General features: G+C 43.4%; 1 protein-coding gene across 3 annotated transcripts in view; it reads right to left on the reverse strand.

The window, feature by feature from the left end:
- Positions 1–22,425, reverse strand: part of CUL3 (cullin 3) — a 119,088-nt gene that overhangs the window by 41,046 nt on the left and 55,617 nt on the right. For all 3 annotated transcript variants that reach the window (XM_068280733.1, XM_068280732.1, XM_068280734.1), the window contains exons 3-6: positions 12,243–12,356; positions 7,449–7,609; positions 2,730–2,844; positions 828–1,056 (exon numbers count right to left, since the gene is read on the reverse strand). In XM_068280733.1, the coding sequence (XP_068136834.1) occupies positions 828–1,056; positions 2,730–2,844; positions 7,449–7,609; positions 12,243–12,356 (619 nt within the window). The remainder of the gene's footprint in view (positions 1–827; positions 1,057–2,729; positions 2,845–7,448; positions 7,610–12,242; positions 12,357–22,425) is intronic.

The raw sequence follows: 22,425 nt of genomic DNA on the forward strand, positions 1-22,425 counted from the left end.
AAAAAACAGCTTAGTGGATGCACTGCAGATAAAAAGGTCATATGCAAATGAGCAAATACCACAGCAAAGGATGTCAGCACTGAAAAGGCTTCAGGACCTAACTTTTCACTACATACTACTAAGTGAGTGCTGCGCAACGCATAGCTCCACCATTCATAATAGAAATTACAAGTACAACTTGCTGACCGCGGCAGAGGGGAGTTAACACCTCTGTTGCCGCCTATAGCTGATGCGCTCCACGTCACTCCCATGCTTCCTTCTTCAAAGTTTTAAAGGAGGAATAATGTGAGAGATGTGGAATGTGAGTGAATACACCATGGAGTGTACTGGCTATAGGCAGTGACATGAGCAAGTTAAAACCCACCTCTGCCGCGGCCAGCAAGTTGTACTAGTCATTTTGAGTATGGACGGAGCTATGCATTGAACGCTGCTGCTCCCTCCAGAGACAGCTTTGCTCAATTCTGGCCCCAGTAACAGGTGCAGCAAGGACCAGAAGTAAGGGAAACCTCTCCAGGTAGGACATAAGTTTGAGTTATACGGTGATGAAAATCTGAAGTGGTTTTCTTCCACCACACGTTTCTACTGAGTCAAAACCCAACACTTCCTGCTCCAGTGTCAGATTGACACCAAAATGTCAATATTGTTTAATTGAATTATCTTTCTAAACTCTAAAACTAAAATATAAAATTATATTACCATCTACAGCTTACTTCCATGAATTCTGAAAAGTGGAAGGCCATACTTTTAACAGCAGACATCACACCAAATGAGAAAAGGTTTAAAATGTTGAACACTAGGAGGCACAGTTACCATATTACGACTCATACCTTCCGTCTTTCCATTCTTCAGCATATGGACTAACCCAGAGTTTTCCATCTCCACAATGGTCTTCATGTGCTTGGAGATCAGCTCCCTCTCCACAACCTTCACAATTGGCTCCTCTGTGGATTTGTCTAGACAGTGCATGACTCGCTCTATTTCTTCATTTATTCTAGCCTCTACTTTCTTTATATACACTGAGGCACTGTTTTCAGCTAGAAACTTTTGGCTTTCCATCTGTGGAAATATGTGCAATAAGGTTTGTAACTAGTATTAATCACGTAGCTACTTTGTCTAGGTCAGTACAGACTGCAGATATCTGCATTATGCACAACGGAGATTATCAATATTTTGTTGGCAGCAGTACTGTCCATTTTCAAGACGACGCACAATAAGGTCACTCCCATCATCAAATGACAGAGCTGCAATCATAGCAACAGCATTATGGAGAGAAAACCAGCTTTGTTCTAACTACTTTAGGTGTATGAAGAAGTGACAACTGTAGCTAAAATTAAACTATAGGTTTTTCTGATCAGCATGCACACCACTACTTGGGGTTGGCAAATTGCAATAGCTCAGCACAGAATATTTGTTCCTAGCCATCTTAAATATAAATATAATGAACTGTTAAATGGAAAAGACCTGTGACTTTTGGGAATTATGAGGTAAATTTAGCCAAAATGCAAGTTTGATGAGAGATGGTTCCCCCACTGGGACAAGAAGCAAGGTAATCCACAACTTCAAATGAGCAACAAATTTTTTTTTTGTAAATGGCATGTAAGCTAAGAAATTAGCCAGTAAAAAAATGGTAGCAACTGCATTTGATTGACTGAATTCCAAACGGCCTGCAATTTGAAGCAAATTTAGCATCAACCTGGAAAATTTGTATCTCTATAATATGATGATCACAGCAATAAAAAAAATACTGGAGTGTGAAGAAATTGGAACCTAAACAAAGTTTTAAAGTAGTCTGTCAATAGAAGAAAAGTTCTCTTTGTTCCTCCAGCATTATAAGCAACAGAAAAAAAAACAGGTGGTCTCTTCAACAGTGAATTCCAGCCTTACAGAGGTTCTAAACCTCCCCACCCATTGCAAGTGGAGGGTGGGCCTATAAAACCCTAAGGCCTCTTTTAGAATGATGGCTGAACTGCACACTTGCCGAGCAGTTCAGCATCATGTCTGCTGCTCACGAGTGTCATTTGGGTGCAATTTAAATGCAGCCAAATGTCAGTGGTTTTAATACCACATGTGTCAGTGCTCGACATGCGGGGGCATTAGCCAGCAGCAAACACCCACATGTGTCTGAGCACAGCTGCAACTCCATGGGAGGGGTGCTGCCTGTCCAGTGTCAGTGCTGAGTGCCAACAAGTGGCCAGCAGCCAGTGTAGGAGAGCAGCTGAAAATGGACTGAAAAAGGCCTTACAAAGTTCAAGACCTTGGATCTAGGCAAAAGTGGTGTTGTGCATACTATTGCATCCCTCCTCCCCCCCCCCAAAATAAGGAATATATATATATATATATATATATATATATATATATATATATATTTGCACAATAACTTTGGTATTGTATAATAATAATAAAAAAAAAAAACAACAACCTGAAAGTAAAGGGTTTGTAAGGTAAAAGTAATCATCTGAATGACAACATGATCAGACAAGTGGCTTAATAGAAGTGAAATGTGTTGCAATCTATGTGTTGCAATATATCAGCAGCATGTCCATGTACATAAATATGTTTTTCTTACATGGCTGGACTTTGGGCTTAAATGATGAGTAAGACGTTATTTTTTTTGATGAACACATTAGCCAGACTTGAAACTGTGTGAAAGCATGGCATACGAGATTGCTGTGCATAAACAAGCTTCAGATTATGAACATTGGATATTATCTCATGCAGAACAGTCATACCTGGAAGAACTCTGCAGACATCTCCAAAAATGGGGCCTCAAAATCTTCTTCATAGACAGACCTTCCCTCCAGCCCAAGGATCATCAGCATCTGACAGGCATTTCTAATCGCACCTCTGCCGTAGCACATAAATGGAAGGCAGTTAAAAGAATTACTACATTAAAAACAGGTTATAAAAAAAAAATAATTTGAAGGAAACATTTAGGCACAGAAATATGAAAGCCGCCGACAGCATCAAATATAATAGTGGCCTAGTTCTGAACCAAGGCTGAGCCTTTAATTGTATGCCTGTTTGCAACCAAAGTGGGTCAACGCAGATTACAAAAGTTGCCACTGTTATAAACATACCAATTGCCTGGATCTCGTGCTGATATTCTGGACATTAGTCTTCAGCCACACAGCTTCAGCTAGCTTAAAGCTGGTTTAACAGGAAATCTAGGCTTTTGTTGAGAAAAGTAAACCCTACGGTGCACAAAAGCAATTTGAATTTTACTCTGAATCTTTCATATCTGAAAATCATTGCTGGCTGCAAAGTTTGCTTACTTGGAGCTATGAAAGTTGTACACGATTTGGTGACAACAGATTAACCAAGCAGCTCGGGGTGACCCAAAACCACAAGGAATGTAAAGGGGACTGAGAGAGACCAAAAAGCCCTTGTACTAAAAAAGCAAATGCTTAGTGTGGCTTGCCTTCCTAAAACAGAAGGAATTTGCGATTACCATATTATTCGGACTATAAGACGCACCTTTTCTCCCCCAAAAAGTAGGGAGAAAAAGTCCCAGCGTCTTAATAGTCCGAATTCACCAACTGCCAGGCACCAGGGCCCACCTGTCCCTGTCCGTCCGTGTGTCAATGCCAGCTGCGGCTTACCGCAAAAAGATGACTCTCTGGCAAGTGGCACCAGATTGCACTGCCAGCTGTGACATAGCGCAGGACAGCTCAGTGGGGCGATGTATATCGGAAATCTTCAATAGAACAGCCGCTGGGGAGTTCACAATCGCAGCCACAGCCTCTCTTCACTTCCGCATAGACATATGCGGAAGTGAAGAGAGGCTGCGATCATAAACTCCCCAGCGGCTGTTCTATTGAAGATTTCCAATCGCCCCACTGAGCTGTCCTGCGCTATGTCACAGTTTAAGGAATCCCCAGCCATGCCATAGGATATAATAGGGAGATGCACACGGGGGGCATCAGTTACACGGAGGTATGGCAGCGCAATCTGATGCCACGTGCACTCCCGATCTCCCAGCCATGCAGAGAGCGGCGTCTGACAGCAGTCATGCAGATGTTCCTGCATGTGAGTGGAGCCCCAGAAAGGATCAGCTGCGGAAGGGAGACTGGGGAGAGGAACGCCCCAGCTAGACCAGGTGAGTCTCTCTGCAGTTGTAGTGTGTAGTAATGTACCGGGGGTGGGGGGGGGGGGTGGAACTGGGGCAGCAAGGTTTAGTGTAGTGTAATGTAGCTGGGGGGAGGGTGTGCTGCAGGGGAGATTAGTTTAGTGTAGTGTGAAGTGTAAATGTAGGAAAGCAGGGGTTAGGGTACTGTAGGGCAGTGCAGTGTAGGTGTGAGGTACAATAGCAGGTGTTAGTGTAGCTGGGTAGAGTAGCTTAGCGACATCTTGGTGAGAAAACATCTACAAGATGCCCCTGACCCATAGATGCACCTAGGTTTAGTATTTTTTTTCTGCTGATTTTTGCCCTTTAAACCTAGGTGCGTCTTATAGTCCGAAGCGTCTTATAGTCTGAAAAATACGGTAAGTGATTATCTGTGGTTACCCACAATGCACCGCTACTGAATATGCACATTATGGCTTTATGCCCTGTTTTGGTGAATGATATATGCCCCAAATCCTTTTTTTGTACATTAAAATTTCAGGCTGGCTATATACTGTGCCGGTCCGGTCACTGCACAAATAATTACTCATATGACCCTGCGGCATGGTGCAGGGTCACATGGCATAGCCCCCCCCCCCCCCCCCAGTGACATACTCTCTGCTGGGCAGGAAGTAAGACACTGGGATTCCTGTCTGTCCATGCATGCGCGCAGTGTGCCGCCGTTTACACTGTCACACAATGACTTGCATTGCTGCATGATCTGTGCGGTATTCACGGTTCATTGCGACAGCAATGCAGCGAAGCCAACACTTCGGTTGCGACACATTGCATAACCATGAAAGGGTCTATAGATTTTCATCTCCCCCTTGTGACAAGCTACGGCGGGGGAGAGTACCACTAGGCGACCTACCGCGTGTAAAAAGGGCCTCAAGGATCACAAGGACAGCCAGACAAACTAGCATATTTAGAGTGTCAAATGTCCGCTTCCATAAGCGCTAAAAATGAATGAGTACATTCTAGTACATTCTAGATCACAAAACCAAACCAAGCCAAAGAATATAAGTGCATAAATCTATAAATACAGACAGCCCAAGTGCCCTTTTCCATTTGCTGCGATTGCGATGCTGAATCGCAAATAGTTCGCGATTTTTAAATCACTAGGGTTTGCTAAATAGCATAGGAATCTCTGTAGGCATTTTCCACTACCGCAATTAAATTTTTACCAAAGCGCAATCGCGCTGTGCGATTTTGCTATGCATTACATCGCAAAATCGATCACAATCACGTAAAAAAATTTTGGACTTGCTAAATCGCAATCGCTAGCGTTTAGCGCAAGCAATTGCTAGTGGAAAAGAGCCCTAATTGCACTAGAATAAAGGGAACCTGAAGCGAGAGGTTAGAGGCTAGCATATTTCTTTTCAAACAATACCAGGTTCCTGGCAAACTTGCTAATCATTCAGGCATCAGTAGCGTCCAAATCACATCTGAAACAAGCATGAGCAAATCTTGTGAAATTTTTGTCAGAAACCTCTGATCTGCATGCCAGGCAACTGGAATTGCTTAATGCGGATTTCGGTGAGCTACAGGCTGTCATTCTGCCCCAGTCCATGGCAGAATGACTTTATTCCACACTTTGTTGTGAGGTTGATTTAGCCTGTAACTGCTCTTTGAGTTTATTGGTGTGGCTTTCTCATCATCCTATTTTAGGTAAACACTGTAGGGACCAGAAAAGTAGAACAAGCAGCCTCATGTAGATGGCGGATTTAATTTTCATACATTAAGATCCTTCCTCCTATCCTTGCTGGTGGTTGTATTCCCTTTTAAAACCTGATACACACGATCCTCTCCCCACCCAGTAGCAGGCAGTGCAATCCCCCACCCAGTGACACCTAACGTGACCCTCTCCACTGTTACTCAACTTCTTCACCTGGCATTACCTTACTTCCCCTATTCGGCTACTTTTTTGTGCCAAGCTGGAAAAAGATTCTGGGGAGTACACTGAACAGACATTGCCAACCTTGTCCAGAGGACCGGTTGAGACCCTCAGACTGGTTCTATGAGGAGATGTGCATTGCATCCAGGGCTGTGAAGTCGGTACAAAAATCATCCAACTCCGACGTTTATGAAACCGACTGACTCCAGGCACCAAAAATAGCTCAGACTCCTCGACTCCTGCGTCTAATACTTTACCAGGGCTGTGGATTTGGTACAAAAATCATCCAACTCAGACGACTCAGTTTATGAAACCACCGACCGAATATGGGTACCAGGGAAAAGGAACAAAAACTAATGTCTAGACTGGCATGCCCTATAGGTACATTAAAAGTATTATTCACTTTAATATATTCATCACTATCGTTAAAATTGACCATAAATACTGATAGGTCTCCAGTGAGGCCCCCAAATAGGGACTGCAACCCTTCACTATGGAGGTCTTGGCTGCTCCCCCTCCACCCAATACCACGAGTGGGGTGTAGCTATCCCATGTGCCGGTTGCTAAGCTGACACTGGTTAACAGTGGGTGGTACCAGAGTGTGACTGCACAAGATGTTTGTCACATACCAAATTGCAGACACCTCCATACATGAAGGTTCCCACACCACCGTGAATGAGAGGCATAAATAACATAAGGTGTTAAAAAACGTGCATCGTGCTGTACATAAAACCTTAATGAGATCACATTTCACCTAAACGGCTTCATCAAAGGGTCTATACATATGTACAAAAAGTGCTATACACCACACATCCCTCAATATTTACAACAACAAAATGCCCCCCATAATAAAGCCCGTCAGAGCTGAGTGTGCCGTGTTCGGCTGCCTAATTTATATTAAAGAGGACAGGAAGGCATTGAACTCTGGTCTCTCAGACACACCCACCAAAATGTAAGAGGTGCGTGTCCAAAAATAGTATATAGACCCTAGATAGGGGTCAAATCCACATCCTGTGGTGGTCCCCCAGTTTCCCTGTAATACCTGGGGGGGATATGGGTCTAATCGGGTGGCCTGTGCTTGAAGCGTGGCAAGGAACGCTGTATGCGTTCAGTCCGTGGGGTGGGGGATGCGTGTCACTGACATCACTTCCGCCCATAACTCACCAATGGGGACTCCAGCTACCCGAAATTGCTCCAACTCCGACTAGCTCCACAGCCCTGATTGTAGGTGACCATCTCAGTCTCTCCAAAGAGCTCCCACACTCATCAATGTCTGTTACTTGGAGCTAACCCTTCTGAAGCAGAGGACAAGCAGCATGGTATAAAGATGGGAATGAACTAACTGCAACCATGGAAATCTTTTACATATGCAGAGCACCATATAATAGACAAATGATGTAAAGTGTAAAAATAAAGGTTAGCTAAGAAATGCATGTGTAAGAAAATACGCACCTGTCAACAACTTCTCCTTTTCTCTCTCTTGCAATCATGTCTAGTAAGGTCTGCCTCAGGTGATCTCGTATGCAGCCGTAACGTACAACTTGATCCCGGAATATTATCAAGCCCAGGTTATAAACATTTTCCACATTATTTTGCTGAACATACACCCTATCCTGAAATGAACAAAGTGAATATGATCAGAGAAGACCACATGTAAACAGTTCAAGGTGTCTGGATTTCTTTAGTTTTGAGAAGAATTTTGCAGTTGTGTTTCCGAGCTAGAGTAACAACTATGTGCGGAATGGCCTCATCCAGTCATTTCTTTAGCACAGCAACGGTGGAGGCTTGGTAGACCACCACAAAATTGCAAGCAAATGAAAAAAGGGAATATCCATTTATTTTAACGCTACCATAAGCATAGATTGGTTCTGCAATCTGGCTGGAGTGCTGTAACCATGAGACTATTCAGAAACTCCCATCTTGCTGTAGGAGTAACCAGCTTCTTGGGATGGAGGTTTGATAGTCACTTTCAATATCTTGATTATTCCATTGAATACCGTACTTGAGTGCTAGAACGAGGATCATGATTTTTTTTTTTTTTTAAATATGTTGTGAATAAAGTTTAAAGGTTTTAAATCCGTGAATGGTATGATTTTCTATCAATTGTTTTGAGCTGTCACCACTAACCTCCCACAGACCTACCCTGTTTAAAGGACAACTGAAATAAGATGTGTATGGAGGCTTCCATATCCATTTCCTTTTAAGCAAGGCCAGTTGCCTGGCATCCCTAATGGTTTATTTGGCCTCAGCAGTGTCTGAAAACACACCAGCAACAAGCATGCAGCTAGTCTTGTCAGATTTTACAATGTCAGAAACACCTGCTCCACTGCATGCTTGTTCAGGGTCTATAGCAAAAATTATTGAAGGCATAAGGTCAGCAGGTCTGCCAGGCAACTGGTACTGCTTAAGTGTACCAGAGATGTTTGAAAAACATTAATCCACTGACTGCACAATACCACCTACCAGTTTCTTAACCTCCCTGGCGGTCAATTAAAACCGCCAGGGGGCACCGCAACACTATTTAATTTTTTATTTTTTTTAAAATCATGTAGCTAGCCTAGCGCTAGCTACATGACAGCCGCTGTGCAGCAGCACCCACCCCCTCTCCAATCGCCTCCGGCGATCAAGCCAGTCCGGAAATCCCGTTCTGAACGGGATTTCCATTAGGGCTTCCCCCATCATGGCGACGGGCGGGAGGACGTCACCGACGTCTGACGTCAAAGGGAGTCCCGATCCACCTCTCAGCGCTGCCTGGCACTAATTGGCCGGTAGCGGTGAATCAGCGGCGATCGGGCAGTTGGCGGGTAGCGGCAAATCAGCAGCGATCAGGCAGTACACACAGCTTGCAAAGTGCTAGCCGCGTGTACCTAAAAAAAAAAAAAAAAAAATTATGCCAATCGGCCCAGCAGGGCCTGAGAAATCCTCCTGCGTGGCATAGCCCGTGCTCAGCACAGGCTTACCACCAGGGAGGTTAAAGTGGAGCAGAGCTGTCAGGGAAAGCAGCATAAGCACGTCCGAGTCCCTCGCCGTCCTCCCGTGGTCTGCTGTTCAGCATGGGAGGTACGTGCATGCGCAGAAGACCCCAATTGAGCCAGTTACCGGGGCTGATCGCAGCTGAACGCCAGACCACGGGAGGACATCGAGGGACTCCGTTGTGCTTTATGGGGCTGGAGGAAGCCCCAGGTAAGTATCAAGTCTTCTTTCCCTGACAGCTCTGGTTTCCTTACAACACTGAAATGACCATTTTTTAAGCACATAAAAACTATGTAAGCATGCTAAAATAGGGTTTGCTTTTAAGGCTTGCTTTACAGCCAAACTGAAAGTATTGAATTTTACTCAGAAGTTTAAAGGCTTTTTCACAGTGAGACGCTAAGGCCGCACGTTATAAAAATGTAATAACGCAGACTAACGCACAGCAACACAAAGTATGTGTGACATTCACAGTGCACACGTTGCGTTGTGTGTAACGTGTAGCAATATTTAGAAAGTGCTGCATGCTGTGCGTTCTCTGCGTTAGCAGCTACGTTGGACTGTTTGCACATGCTCAGTAATGTTTTTGATTTTTTTTTAAAATGTGACGCATGCACCGTTTTCGTTCTATCAGTATGCAACGAAAACGGCGCAACGCGAGACAATGCGGGGCAATTTAACGTCACACTTCAAAAGTGACATGCGTTGCGTTAGGGGCACATTGTATGACCATAACGTCGCATCAAACGCAATGTCCGAGTGTGGAAGAGCACTTAAGGTTGACTTGCAAAACCTAGGTGTACCAAAATTTCCAAATGCAGGAGGAAGTCGTGAAAACATACTGCGCACAACAACAACAAAATTCTAAAACATTTACAGTGTCAATATATAAGAGAAGACTGCTTCTTTGCTTTTTGTAGGAAATAAGAAGTTTTGGATCAGGATGATCCTGAATAAAAACATCTTGCTTTCACTGATGGCTAACATGGTACACTACCCTACTGTTACTACAGTAGGAAGTATAAAAAAGAAAGAAAATAAAACAACCATAATGAATAAAACAAATTATTTCTGGTACAACCTCTATTATTCCATTTTCTCACTACCTTTCAATACAAATCATAATTTTACAAGATTATATGCTTCTTTTCCCCTTACAAAATCTGGCTCTGAATTTACTGCAAAGCAATTACTGTTATGGTTTTTCAATGTCCAGATATTACCAATTAGATTCAGTCAGTGGCGGATTTATAGTTCTAGCACAGAGAGGCTTTGCAGAAGAGAAACGGTTGGATTTTTTTCCCCTCGCTATGCATTTACTATGATCTCCTCCCAGCCCGAGAAAAAAAAACAAACACATACTCCAGGTACCCAAAATGACTCCGACTCGACTCAATGGCCACACCACATACATTTTTTTTAAATATCTGTTCAATTCAAGAATAGCAATCAATTTTTCTGACTGATTGTAACAATTCAAAAATCTGACCAATGTACCACACACCTATGTTCAATTATTCCCCAATCATGAATAAAATAATTGAAAGCTCAGAAAACAAATTAATTGGAACTGTACATCAAGTAAATGACAATTCATCATATACACCATACAATTCTGGATAAAGTTGGTCTGAAATTTCCAACATGTCCAATCAAGGAAAAAAAAAAAAAAAACGAAAACCCCAGGAAATTCGATGGGTTTTATTGTTAATCGAAAAAGATAATTTCGATCGGTTGTCCTGAAAAATCGAGAACTTTTCTAATTGGTGAAAAATTGGATCTTTTAATTGTGGCCACCTTAAAGAGACACTGAAGCGAGACTAAATCTTGCTTCAGCTCTCATATATAGCCGCTAAAACGCCGCTATCCTGCGGCTAAACGAGGGTCCCTGACCCCCCAACCCACCCCCCGCAAACCTTGGTCGGAAATCTGGTCGCAGATTAGCCCTTCCTACAGGCAGGGCTAACGGCTGCAGCCCTGCCTCACAGCGTGTCTATCAGACGCGCATCGCCGCCTCTCCCCCGCCCCTCTCAGTGAAGGAAGACTGAGAGGGGCGGGGGAGAGGCGGAGATACGCGCTGACAGACGCGCGTGGGGCAGGGCTGCGGCGGTTAGCCCTGCCCCAACCAGGAAGCGCTCCCCCGCATTACGGAGGGGATTTGGGGGGACAGGGACCCCTGGTAAGCCGCGCTATAGCGGTGTTTTAGCAGGGGCACACGTGCCCCTGCTATATATGAAGTCTGAAGCGAGATCTATTCTCGCTTCAGACTCTCTTTAAAGAGACACTGAAGCGAAAAAAAAAATATGATGTAGTGAATTGGTTGTGTACTATGAATAATTACTAGAAGATTAGCAGCAAAAAAAAATTCTCATACTTTTATTTTCAGGTATATAGTGTTTTTTTCTAACATTGCATCATTCTATAATATGTGCAGATTACACAACACTCAGCATTCAAAATGAGTCTTTCAGAGCAGTCTGTGAAGTAATGACCTCTCCTCTAGCAGAGGAAAAGTAAATAGTCCAGGAACAGTTGAGATAATAAAAGTCAGATAACAGCCCTCTCCAGGACTAACTTAGTCGGAGAGCTTAATGGCTTGTTTGCATAGAGATAACAACTGGAGTTCCTCAACTCTTCATGTACTGGAAACAATTAGACTGATGTATCTGATCTTAATGTTTTATTTCTTAGCTGTGCTACACATACAAATCATATCATTTTTTTTTCGCTTCAGTGTCTCTTTAATACTTACCAGGGCTGTGGATTTCATACAAAAATCATCCGACTCTTCAGTTTTTGAAACCACGACTCCAGTTACCCAAAAAATGCTCTGACTCCACAGCACTGGTCCTCCTCAACCCCTTGCCAGGACCCCTTCAGTGTAGGACCACAGCAGATAGGACTCACAGGACCAATGCTGCACCCGTACACTGAGGGGGGCACGGCCACGGAAGCAAATCTGACAAACCCTTGTCTGATCTGCTAAGAGGGTTGCATCGCTGGATTGGTGAGGCGAATAAGCTAGTTTTTGTGCAGCGCCAATCATTTGGGCGCCGCCAGAGGCTGTAACAAAAATTACACTTAAGATTTTATTTCAGCTATTCGGAAAGTATCCATAGGTTTATACTATGCTTTATTTATTTTTAAACCTTAACAAGCCACAGCTGCTGTCCATTTTCAGGGACAACAGTTACCAGAGGAGATTCATCTGCTAATCACCATATAAAATAATCTATCTGCATGCATGGAAACACATTCAAATACAGAAGCACTTACCATATACATGAGAATGTCCCTAATCATAACCATGGCTGTTTGGTGGTCATTCCATGCCTGGTTCAGTGTTTGTAAGAAGTTGTTATTTAAAGAATTTAATACATCTTCTCGAACCTATAAAAGGCAAAAATTAGAAGTTACTGCACATTTCAAAGACCTAAACCTTATGAAACTTATAAAGCATCTAGAACAGGGATGTCAATCGAATACAAAAAGGGCCGTAATTGTACACTGGGACTTAGTTGCGGGCCAACCTCAATGTCTAGTGGCCACCTCATAAAATTCCTAGGTGTCTAATGCCCCTGCCCCCTCCTCCAGTTACCTGGTGTCTAGAGGCCCCCACCCTCCCCTATACAATTCCCTGGTGTCTACTGAACCTTCTCTCTCCCCTATACAGTTTCCCAGTATTTAGTGCTTTACCCTACCTCCCCCATATGGCTTCATCTCCAAATTTAACTTCCTAGGTGGTCTAGAGTGGGCCAAACATAATGCAAAGTGGGGAAACCACCCGAGGGCCAAATTTAATGGCTGAGGGCCAGATTTGGCACATGGGCCAAAGTTTAAGACACATGGTCTAGAACCTCTCTTGTACTGCTAGCAAAGAGTCATGCATGTGCATCAGTAAGACAATGCTGTAGTTACATACACATACATATGTACTGTACACTGCTCAGACCAATCAGCTTAAGCTGGTGAAAATGAACTAGTCATATTTGTAAAACAGCCCTATGGGCTGGTTTCCATTATCTCAGACAGCCGCGGTTGTCTTCCGGAAGTCTGGATGTGGCTGTCACTTACTGCTGGGGGGGGGGGGGGGGGGAAATCGGATGAGTGCTGCAGAAATCTGTAGAATGCAATCCTTATTTTCTCCCGCAGCGCGCCATATCACTCCGCAATGGCACAACCGCATGCAATGGTAATTACTCCGTTGACATGTATTGGTTGCAAAATCCTTACAAATTTGCGATTAGTAGAAAAAGGCGTTGGATGCAGAAACACTGCTTTTTGAAAATAGACTGCAAACTAATCATAAAAAATAAAAATGCGGCCTGCTGGAGTTACACAATAAATTCACATCAGCACGTGTGCTACATCAGCTTCGGAAATGGCCCCGGCACGCCAGTGGAAACCTGCAATAATTGTTAACACTGAGTACAGGTCACATTCAAATCTCTGGAAAACTAAGAATCAATCTGTTGCATAGGTTTGGCAGGAATGTATAAGCGACAGATTGTTTTAATGTTTTACATATGCAGATAATCAGTTCATGCAAAGAAAAGGTTATTGTCAATCATTTACTTCCTTCTTCAAACTTGTGATGTGCACAAGTTAATATCAGACAATTTCTTCCACAACTTGTTGGTCGAACAATTATCGACAGAACAGATCTGCCAGGATGGATTTGAGAGATTGAGACAAATATCTGGTCACCATCTTTGGAGGTCTTTGACAATTTATTTCATAACAATTATCTGCTGATGAATCGATCTTTTTCAGAAGATTTTTAATCTCCCATACATATGCGGCATATGTTGCCACACTGCCCCGACCACTGCTGTACAGAGTGCAAAGAAAACACACCCTTCTCATCAAAGCTGATCAATTAAATGCAGAGCATGGAACAGGAATGGCTTTTTAGAGGTTGTGTCCCTGACCCTTACCGTGCACCCCAATAAATGGCTCGATTTACACTACAGCTTTCTATTACGATTTAGTAATAGACATCTTACGCAGTGCTGTACAGTAAAATATAATATAAATTATATATATATATATATATATATATATATATATATATATATATATATATATATATATATATATATATATATATATATATATATATATATATATATATATATATATATATATATATATATATATATCCCTCAAAGGAGCTCACAATCTAATCCCTACCAGCCCCATGTCTATGGCTGTATCGTGTAGTGTATGTATTGTAGTCTAGGGCCAATTTAGGGGGGAGCCAATTAACTTATCTGTATATTTTTGGGGTGTGGGAGGAAACCAGAGTGCCCGTAGGAAACCCACACAGACATGGGGAGAACATACAAACTCCGTACAGATAGTGCCCTGGCTGGGATTTCAACCAGAGCCCCATCACTGCAAGGCGAGAGCGCTAACCACTATGCCACTGCGCTGCCCACACTGATTCTACTGATTGAGATGTGTGGCTGACTGGCACTAACAGAATATACATCATTCAAGTAGCAGCAGGCTGCATAGATTGGGTTCCCCAGTATGACCCTCCCACAAACCCTTAGAGAAGAAAAAAAAAAAAAAAAAAAAAAACAAAAACACAAAATTAATGTAAATAAACGTAAATTTAGGATTTAGGATGTAAGGTGTTTAAGATGCTCATGCTTTGATGCAGGAAGGTTGGAGTGAACTTTTATTCTTGCCATCTACCATCTTATTAAAGTCTCCTGCAAGCAATCATTTCTAATATTTTAAATATAGATGGCTGCAATCACAGTCAATGAGAACTGTATCCAAACCCCAAAACCTAAATCATTGTGGACTGAACAGTTATTTACTTCAATCCACTAAACAAGTTTGGGTACATTGCTCATCAGATATGGTAACTGGTTTATTGTACAAGCAAGATGCACTGTTAGGTGACCCAGAATGACCTTGGTTACAGCTTGTGGTGTTTCACCCATCATAGAACTCTAATTGTAATTCTAAAAACAAGAACTGCTGGCTGAGCTTCCTGTTAGCAAAGCACTGACAACCTTTGCCTTGGCTAAATAACGATGCTCTGGTCTAGTAAATGTATGATGCAATGTGGCACCATGGTGGTCCAGTGGCTAGAAACCTGGCCTCGAAGCTCTACAGTCCCGTTGCAAATATAAACCTGCACAGCGTTTGCATGGCTTCCCTCCTGGCACTCCAGTTTTCTCTTGCATTCCAAAAATATTCTTCTACTGTACCCCCTAAAATTGGCCTTAGATTATAGCAAGGACATTGGTTATGGTATGGATTAGATTGTGAGCTCCTCTGATGGACAGCTAGTGACTAGACTATGTAATCTGTAAAAGCACTGCAGAAAATGTAAGCACTAAAAAAGTAAATGGTAATATGAAGGAATCTTTAGCATGGCAAGATACAGTGATGTGAAAAACTATTTGCCCCCTTCCTAATTTCTTATTATTTTGCATGTTTGTCACACTTAAATGTTTCTGCTCATCAAAAACCGTTATTAGTCAAAGATAACAATTGAACACAAAATGCAGTTTTAAATGATGGTTTTTATTATTTAATGAGAAAAAACCCCCTCAAAACCTACATGGCCCAGTGTGAAAAAGAAATTGCCCCCTGAACCTAATAACTGGTTGGGCCACCCTAAGCAGCAATAACTGCAATCAAGCATTTGTGATAACTTGCAACGAGTCTTTTACAGCGCTTTGGAGGAATTTTGGCCCACTCATCTTTGCAGAATTGTTGTAATTCAGCGTTATTTGAGGGTATTCTAGCATGAACCTCCTTTTTAAGGTCATGCCACAATATCTCAATAGGATTCAGGTCAGGACTTTGACTAGGCCACTCCAAAGTCTTCATTTTGTTTTTCTTCAGCCATTCAGAGGTGGATTTGCTGGTGTGTTTTGGGTCATTGTCCTGCTGCAGCACCCAAGATCGCTTCAGTTTGAGTTGACGAACAGATGGCCGGACATTCTCCTTCAGGATTTTTTGGTAGACAGTAGAATTCATGATTCAATGGCTTTATAACCTTTACCAGACTGATAGATGTCAATTACTTTTGTTCTCATTTGTTCCTGAATTTCTTTGGATCTTGGCATGATGTCTAGCTTTTGAGGTGCTTTTGGTCTACCTCTGTGTCAGATAGCTCCTATTTAAGTGATTTCTTGATTGAAACAGGTGTGGCAGTAATCAGGCCTCGGGGTGACTACAGAAATTGAACTCAGGTGTAATAAACCACCTTTAGGTTATTTTTTAACAAGGGGGGCAATCACTTTTTCACACAGGGCCATGTAGATTTGGAGTTTTGTTTCTCACTAAATAATAAAAAAATCATTTAAAACTGCATTTTGTGTTCAATTATGTTATCTTTGACTAATAGTTAACGTTTTTTTATGAGAAGAAACTTTTAAGTGTGACAAACATGCAAAAGAATAAGAAATCAGGAATGGGGCAAATAGTTTTTCACATCACTGCAAATGTGGATTTTCTCCAAAACAACATATTTCTAATTCAAAGCATTTTCTAAAGGCTACACAATGGCTGATTCAATACACTCCTTATGCTGGGTACACACTGAGATTTGATGGTCAATTTACTGTCAGATCGATTATTTCCAACACGTCCGATTTGCTTTTCGAACGATCTCCGAGCATTTTCCGATCGTTTTCCATTCATTTTACTAGGAAATCGATCAGGAAATGCTCGGAAAATCGATCAGAAAGCAAATCTGACATGTTGGAAATAATCGATCTGACAGTAAATCGACCATAAAATCTCATAGTGTGTACCCAGCATAAGGAGGCAAGTTATAAAAAAAAATCATCACAGAAGTGGTAGACAAATATGGCCCCTAGAAGCCCAAGTGCCTAATACTGAATAAAGAGCAAACTAGGCCTGTAGGTAGGTGGGTGAGTGGAGATAATGTTACTGCTGTGATGCCACTGTGCTGCCGACATCTATTTGTATTCTCTGTGATAGTTTCCCCGCTTTGCCAGGTTGTGCATACCCTGACCTCATGTGTCTCAGTGTCAAGAGTGTGTTTATTATCTGTTGTACACAAACTTTTAATATTTTTTGAGAGAGAGAAAAAATGTTACCGCTGTCACTGTTCAAGAAAATTTCAAATCACTTTCTGTAGCATTGCTGGTGGAAGGAGGCAAAAAGTCTCTCCAACAACATCACACATTAAAATAAACAAAAGTTGGCTTTCTTAAAACAAAGTATTTGCAATAGTTCAGGTTGGAGTAAGCTCCAAGAAGTATCCCACATTGCATCACTGCTGAAATATGCAAATTACACATTGTTGTCCCTGTAAGCTGTTTCAAGTCCTACCCCATAAAGTCACATTAATCCATAGCATGCACTGATGAAGACCAACCAATCTGAAACAGTCTGTATGCATGTTAGATTATTGTGGCTCTGTAATATTAACAAGCTAACACATTGCATTCCAGCAAGATCTGGAGGCGTGTTTAACTTACAGGATAATTTGCATATTTCAGCAGTGATGCACTGGGAGACATCTCGGAGCTCACACCAACCTGAATTATTGCAAATTCTTTCTGTTTTAAGAAAGCAAACTTGTTTTCCATAGCATTTTAGCAAGACTGCTTTTTGGTCCTGTGTAGCCCCTTACACACTCCAATGAATTTCGGTTCACCATGAGCTTGCTGGGTACCCTGTAACATTAGAACAACCTTTAATAATAGGTACGTGACCAAGGTCTACCTATTAGTGTTTAATTGCTGCTTGCAAAATACATTTCCTGTTTTGTCCAGGGCTGTGGAGTCGGTACAAAACCCATACAACTCCAACTTATACTCCTCAGTTTATGAAACCAACTGACTCCAGGTACCCAAAACGGCTCCAACTCCACAGCCATGACTGTCTCCCTAAAATGCATATATTAACCCCCCCCCCCCCCCCAAAAAAAAACACGACAATAGGAAAATGTCTCCAAAAAGGATAGAATCTTGGATGCCCTTTTTCTAAGGCACAGCAAAGTGGTGCCTTCCCAATACTGTACTGTATTTCCATCAGCCCGAGTGCCCATGACAGGGCGAAGGCAAAAGATTACAAAAAGTGTTGGTTCAGTAACAAAATGTTGGGTTAGAACAGCCCTTGGTTATTTATTTTTTGAAAATTATAAAACATGAAGGTGATTGTAAAAGGTTGCGATTCCAGTAACGCAAGACCAGGAGAAAAGATGCTTCTTTCGGAAGATTGCCAATTACCAAATACTATCCCACCCACAGCTTTCACTGCACACAAAAAAACATTCCTATCCTCCAATTTTGTCACCTAGTCTCATTCTCCAGAACGTCTTGATCGACACCATTTGGAAGCACTATGCTCTTGGCCTTGGAACCTTAAAGAGAGTCTTAAAGAGACATATTTTACAATTAACTGCAAAGTGGAGTGTGCGTAATTATTCAGCCCCTTTGGTCTGAGTGCAGTCAGTTGCCCATAGACATTGCCTGATGAGTGCTAATGACTAAATAGAGCACACCTGTGTGTAATCTAATGTCGGTACAAATACAGCTGCTCTGTGACGGCCTCAGAGGTTATCTAAGAGAATATTGGGAGCAACAACACCATGAAGTCCAAAGAACACACCAGACAGGTCAGGGATAAAGTTAAGAAATTTAAAGCAGGCTTAGGCTACAAAAAGATTTCCAAAGCCTTGAACATCCCACGGAGCACTGTTCAAGCGATCATTCAGAAATGGAAGGAGTATGGCACAACTGTAAACTTACCAACACAAGGCCCTCCACCTAAACTCACAGGCCAAACAAAGAGCGCTGATCAGAAATACAGTCAAGGGGCCCATGGGGATTCTGGACGAGCTGCAGAGATCTACAGCTCAGGTGGGGGAATCTGTCCATAGGACAACTATTAGTTGTGCACTGCACAAAGTTGGCCTTTATGGAAGAGTGGCAAGAAGAAAGCCATTGTTAACAGAAAAGCATAAGAAGTTCCGTTTGCAGTTTGCCACAAGCCATGTGAGGGACACAGCAAACATGTGGAAGAAGGTGCTCTGGTCAGATGAGACCAAAATTGAACTTTTTGGGCAAAATGCAAAACGCTATGTGTGGTGGAAAACTAACACTGCACATAAGTCTGAACACACCATCCCCACTGTCAAATATGGTGGTGGCAGCATTATGCTCTGGGGGTGCTTCTCTTCAGCAGGGACAGGGAAGCTGGTCAGAGTTGATAGGAAGATGGATGAAGCCAAATACAGGGCAATCTTGGAAGATAACCTCTTGGAGTCTGCAAAAGACTTGAGACTGGGGCGGAGGTTCACCTTCCAGCAGGACAATGACCCTAAACATAAAGCCAGGGAAACAATGGAATGGTTTAAAACAAAACATATCCATGTGTTAGAATGGTCCAGTCAAAGTCCAGATCTAAATCCAATCGAGAATCTGCGGCAACATCTGAAAACTTCTGTTCACAAACGCTGTCCATCTAATCTGACTGAGCTGGAGCGGTTTTGCAAAGCTGAATGGGCAAGGATTTCAGCCTCTATATGTGCAAAGCTGGTAGAGACATACCCTAAAAGACTGCCAGCTGTAATTGCAGCTAAAGGTGATTGACTCAGGGGGCTGAATAATTACACACACCCCACTTTGCAGTTATTTTTACTTAAAAAATGTTTGGAATCATGTATGATTTTTGTTCCACTTCTCACATGTACACCACTTTGTATTGGCCTTTCACGTCGAATTCCAATAAAATTGATTCAGGTTTGTGGCAGCAATATGACAAAAAGTGGAATCAAGGGGGACGAATACTTTTGCAAACCACTGTATATGGCTTCAGACTCTAAAATGCACCCTTAAAGGAATAATCAGGTTTCAATAACCCCCTCCCCCATCTTCTTACCAGTGGCTTCCTCTAGCTCCTTCCTGGCAACATGTCCCACGATGCAGCTCCGCTCGCAGCCCAGTGCCCCTACCGGTACTGATGCCAACCATTTAGGGTCGGCCTCGTACTGCGCCTGCACGAGCAGCACTGTCAATCACTGCCACGTTGCATATGCTGTACTGCACAGGCGCAGTAGTTCTGCGCCTGCACAGTACAGCGCGGACAAGGTCGGCATCAGTACTGCGGGGCTACTGGGCCGCGGGCGGAGCTGCGTTGTGGGACATGTCACCGGGAAGGAGCTGGAGGAAGCCACTAGTAAGTAGATTGGGGGGAAGGGGGGGGGGGGGTTATTAAAGCCTGACAATTCTTTTTAATCACCACTTCTTGAGTCATGTCTCCCTTTAAGAAAATCAAGGAAAATAGGCAAATGTTACAAAAAGCATCCAGCCAATCATACATAGATAAAGCTTAAACATGCATACAGAGTTAGGCTTTGTTCACATTAGCAAACTCGGACGTCCGTGCGTTCGCAACGCGTACGAACGCACGCCATCCGCGTTTGTATGCGTTGCGTGGCTGCTCCCATTCACTGAAAGTGAATGTGACAGCCGTGACTTTTGGGAAAAAAATGCATGCAACATGCGTTCCCGGACCGCACAGGTGGAACGCATACAATGTGAACATCAGACAGTGCAGTCTATGCACTGTCTTATGCAGTGCGTGTCGGCCTCCTGCACGTGTTCCTGAAACGCGGATAGGAATGCGTGCAGTGTGAACAGAGCCTTACTCTTGGGGGAAAAGAGGGAGGAAGAAAAATCATAAAATGAGTGCCAAACTGATGGTCCATATATTGCCTCCACATGTCATGGGATGAGCCAGAAAAGTTATTCACAAGTTTTAACTTTTGTCCCGACTGCTCAGGGCTAGATAAAATGATTATGTAGTAGTTTGCAGAAAGAGTCCCAAACGCATAAAAATCAATATGCCCCCAATTCTGCATCTAACAGGCGTCCGTTATAGCAAATAAGCAGATATTGGCTTTAATAGTAGATTCAATCTCACCCAAGTAATCTCTCTAGGCCACAGAGACGGCAAATCCTGTCATGCTCAGTAGATCCAACATCCACAGTATGCGGGCAGCTGTGTGTCCCTGTACTGGCCAGTATATAAAGCGCTTCCCACTCTTAACCTCCTGAGCGATAATCCCGAGCTGAGCTCAGGGTATGTCGCGCAGGAGGATTTCTCAGGCCCCGCTGGGCCGATTTGCATAATTTTTGTTTTGTTACACGCAGCTAGCACTTTGCTAGCTGCGTGTAACTTCCGATCGCCGCCGCTCGCCGCCGATTCGCCGCTACCCGCCGTTCCGCGCAGCCCCCCCCCCTCCCCAACCCCTTGCGCAGCCTGGCCAATCAGTGCCAGGCAGCGCTGAGGGGTGGATCGGAACTCCCTATAACGTCACGACGTCCATGACGTCGGTGACGTCATCCCGCCCCGTCGCCATGGCGACCAGGGAAGCCCAGCAGGAAATCCCGTTCTGAACGGGATTTCCTGCTTACTCTGATCGCCGAAGGCGATCGGAGTGGGTGGGGGGATGCCGCTGCGCTGCGGCTATCATGTAGCGAGCCCTGGGTTCGCTACATGATTTAAAAAATAAAAAAATTTAAAAAATAGTGCTGCGCCACCTCCTGGGCGATATAATTGTATCGCCCAGAGGGTTAAGGCTCGTTCACACTTGAACGGGAATCGCACGATTCCCGCTCAGCGCAAAACGCTAGCGGTTTTTAAAATCCTCTATCCCATGTATGGCAGTGTTCTCACTGCCACGTTTGCGGTTAGCATTAACCGCAAACACGTGACACGCAGCGTTTTGCCGGCGACTAGCGAGTACGATTAGCATATATAGCACCGCTAATCGCGATCGCCACCAAAACGCTGCAGTGTCCAGTGATTTTTCCTCATTAATCGTGGAAAAAGTTACTCCAGCAAACCGCTAGCAATAATCGACGGCGTTTTGCGGTTTTAGGTGTGAATGGGGCCTTATGGGACATTTTAGACTCGTCGACTCCCCTGTCACTTAATTCTCCACCCCACTTCCTTCTAGACCAGGCATGGGCAAACTTGGCCCTCCAGCTGTAAAGGAACTACAAGTCCCACAATGCATTGCAGGAGTCTGACATCCACAACTCAAAGGCAAATGCATTGTGGGACTTGTAGTTCCGTAACAGCTGGAGGGCCGAGTTTGCCCATGACTGTTCTAGACTCTAAACCAGCAAGAGCAGGGTCCTCCCCAAGCCCTTCTACAAATATGCCACCTGTGCAGCACATATGCTATATTTAGTACGCCCCCACATAGCATACAAGCAAACGCGATGCCAGAAAATTTGGGAGCAGGGTGAAGCCAAAAAAACAAACAAACAAAAAAAAAAAAACACGGTCTTACCCTGCTCTGCAAAAGTCCCGGCGGCGTTAATTACTATTCCCTCTCCAGGCTTCTATGGCCAGGGGAAAGATGTGATTCAGCTTCCGGCGACCGAATTACACTGTTTTATAGTAATTTGGGCTCTGTATTTTGACGGCACCCAAATTACATTGA

This window comes from Hyperolius riggenbachi, chromosome 4, assembly GCF_040937935.1.
Source record: "Hyperolius riggenbachi isolate aHypRig1 chromosome 4, aHypRig1.pri, whole genome shotgun sequence".
NCBI lineage: Eukaryota > Metazoa > Chordata > Amphibia > Anura > Hyperoliidae > Hyperolius > Hyperolius riggenbachi.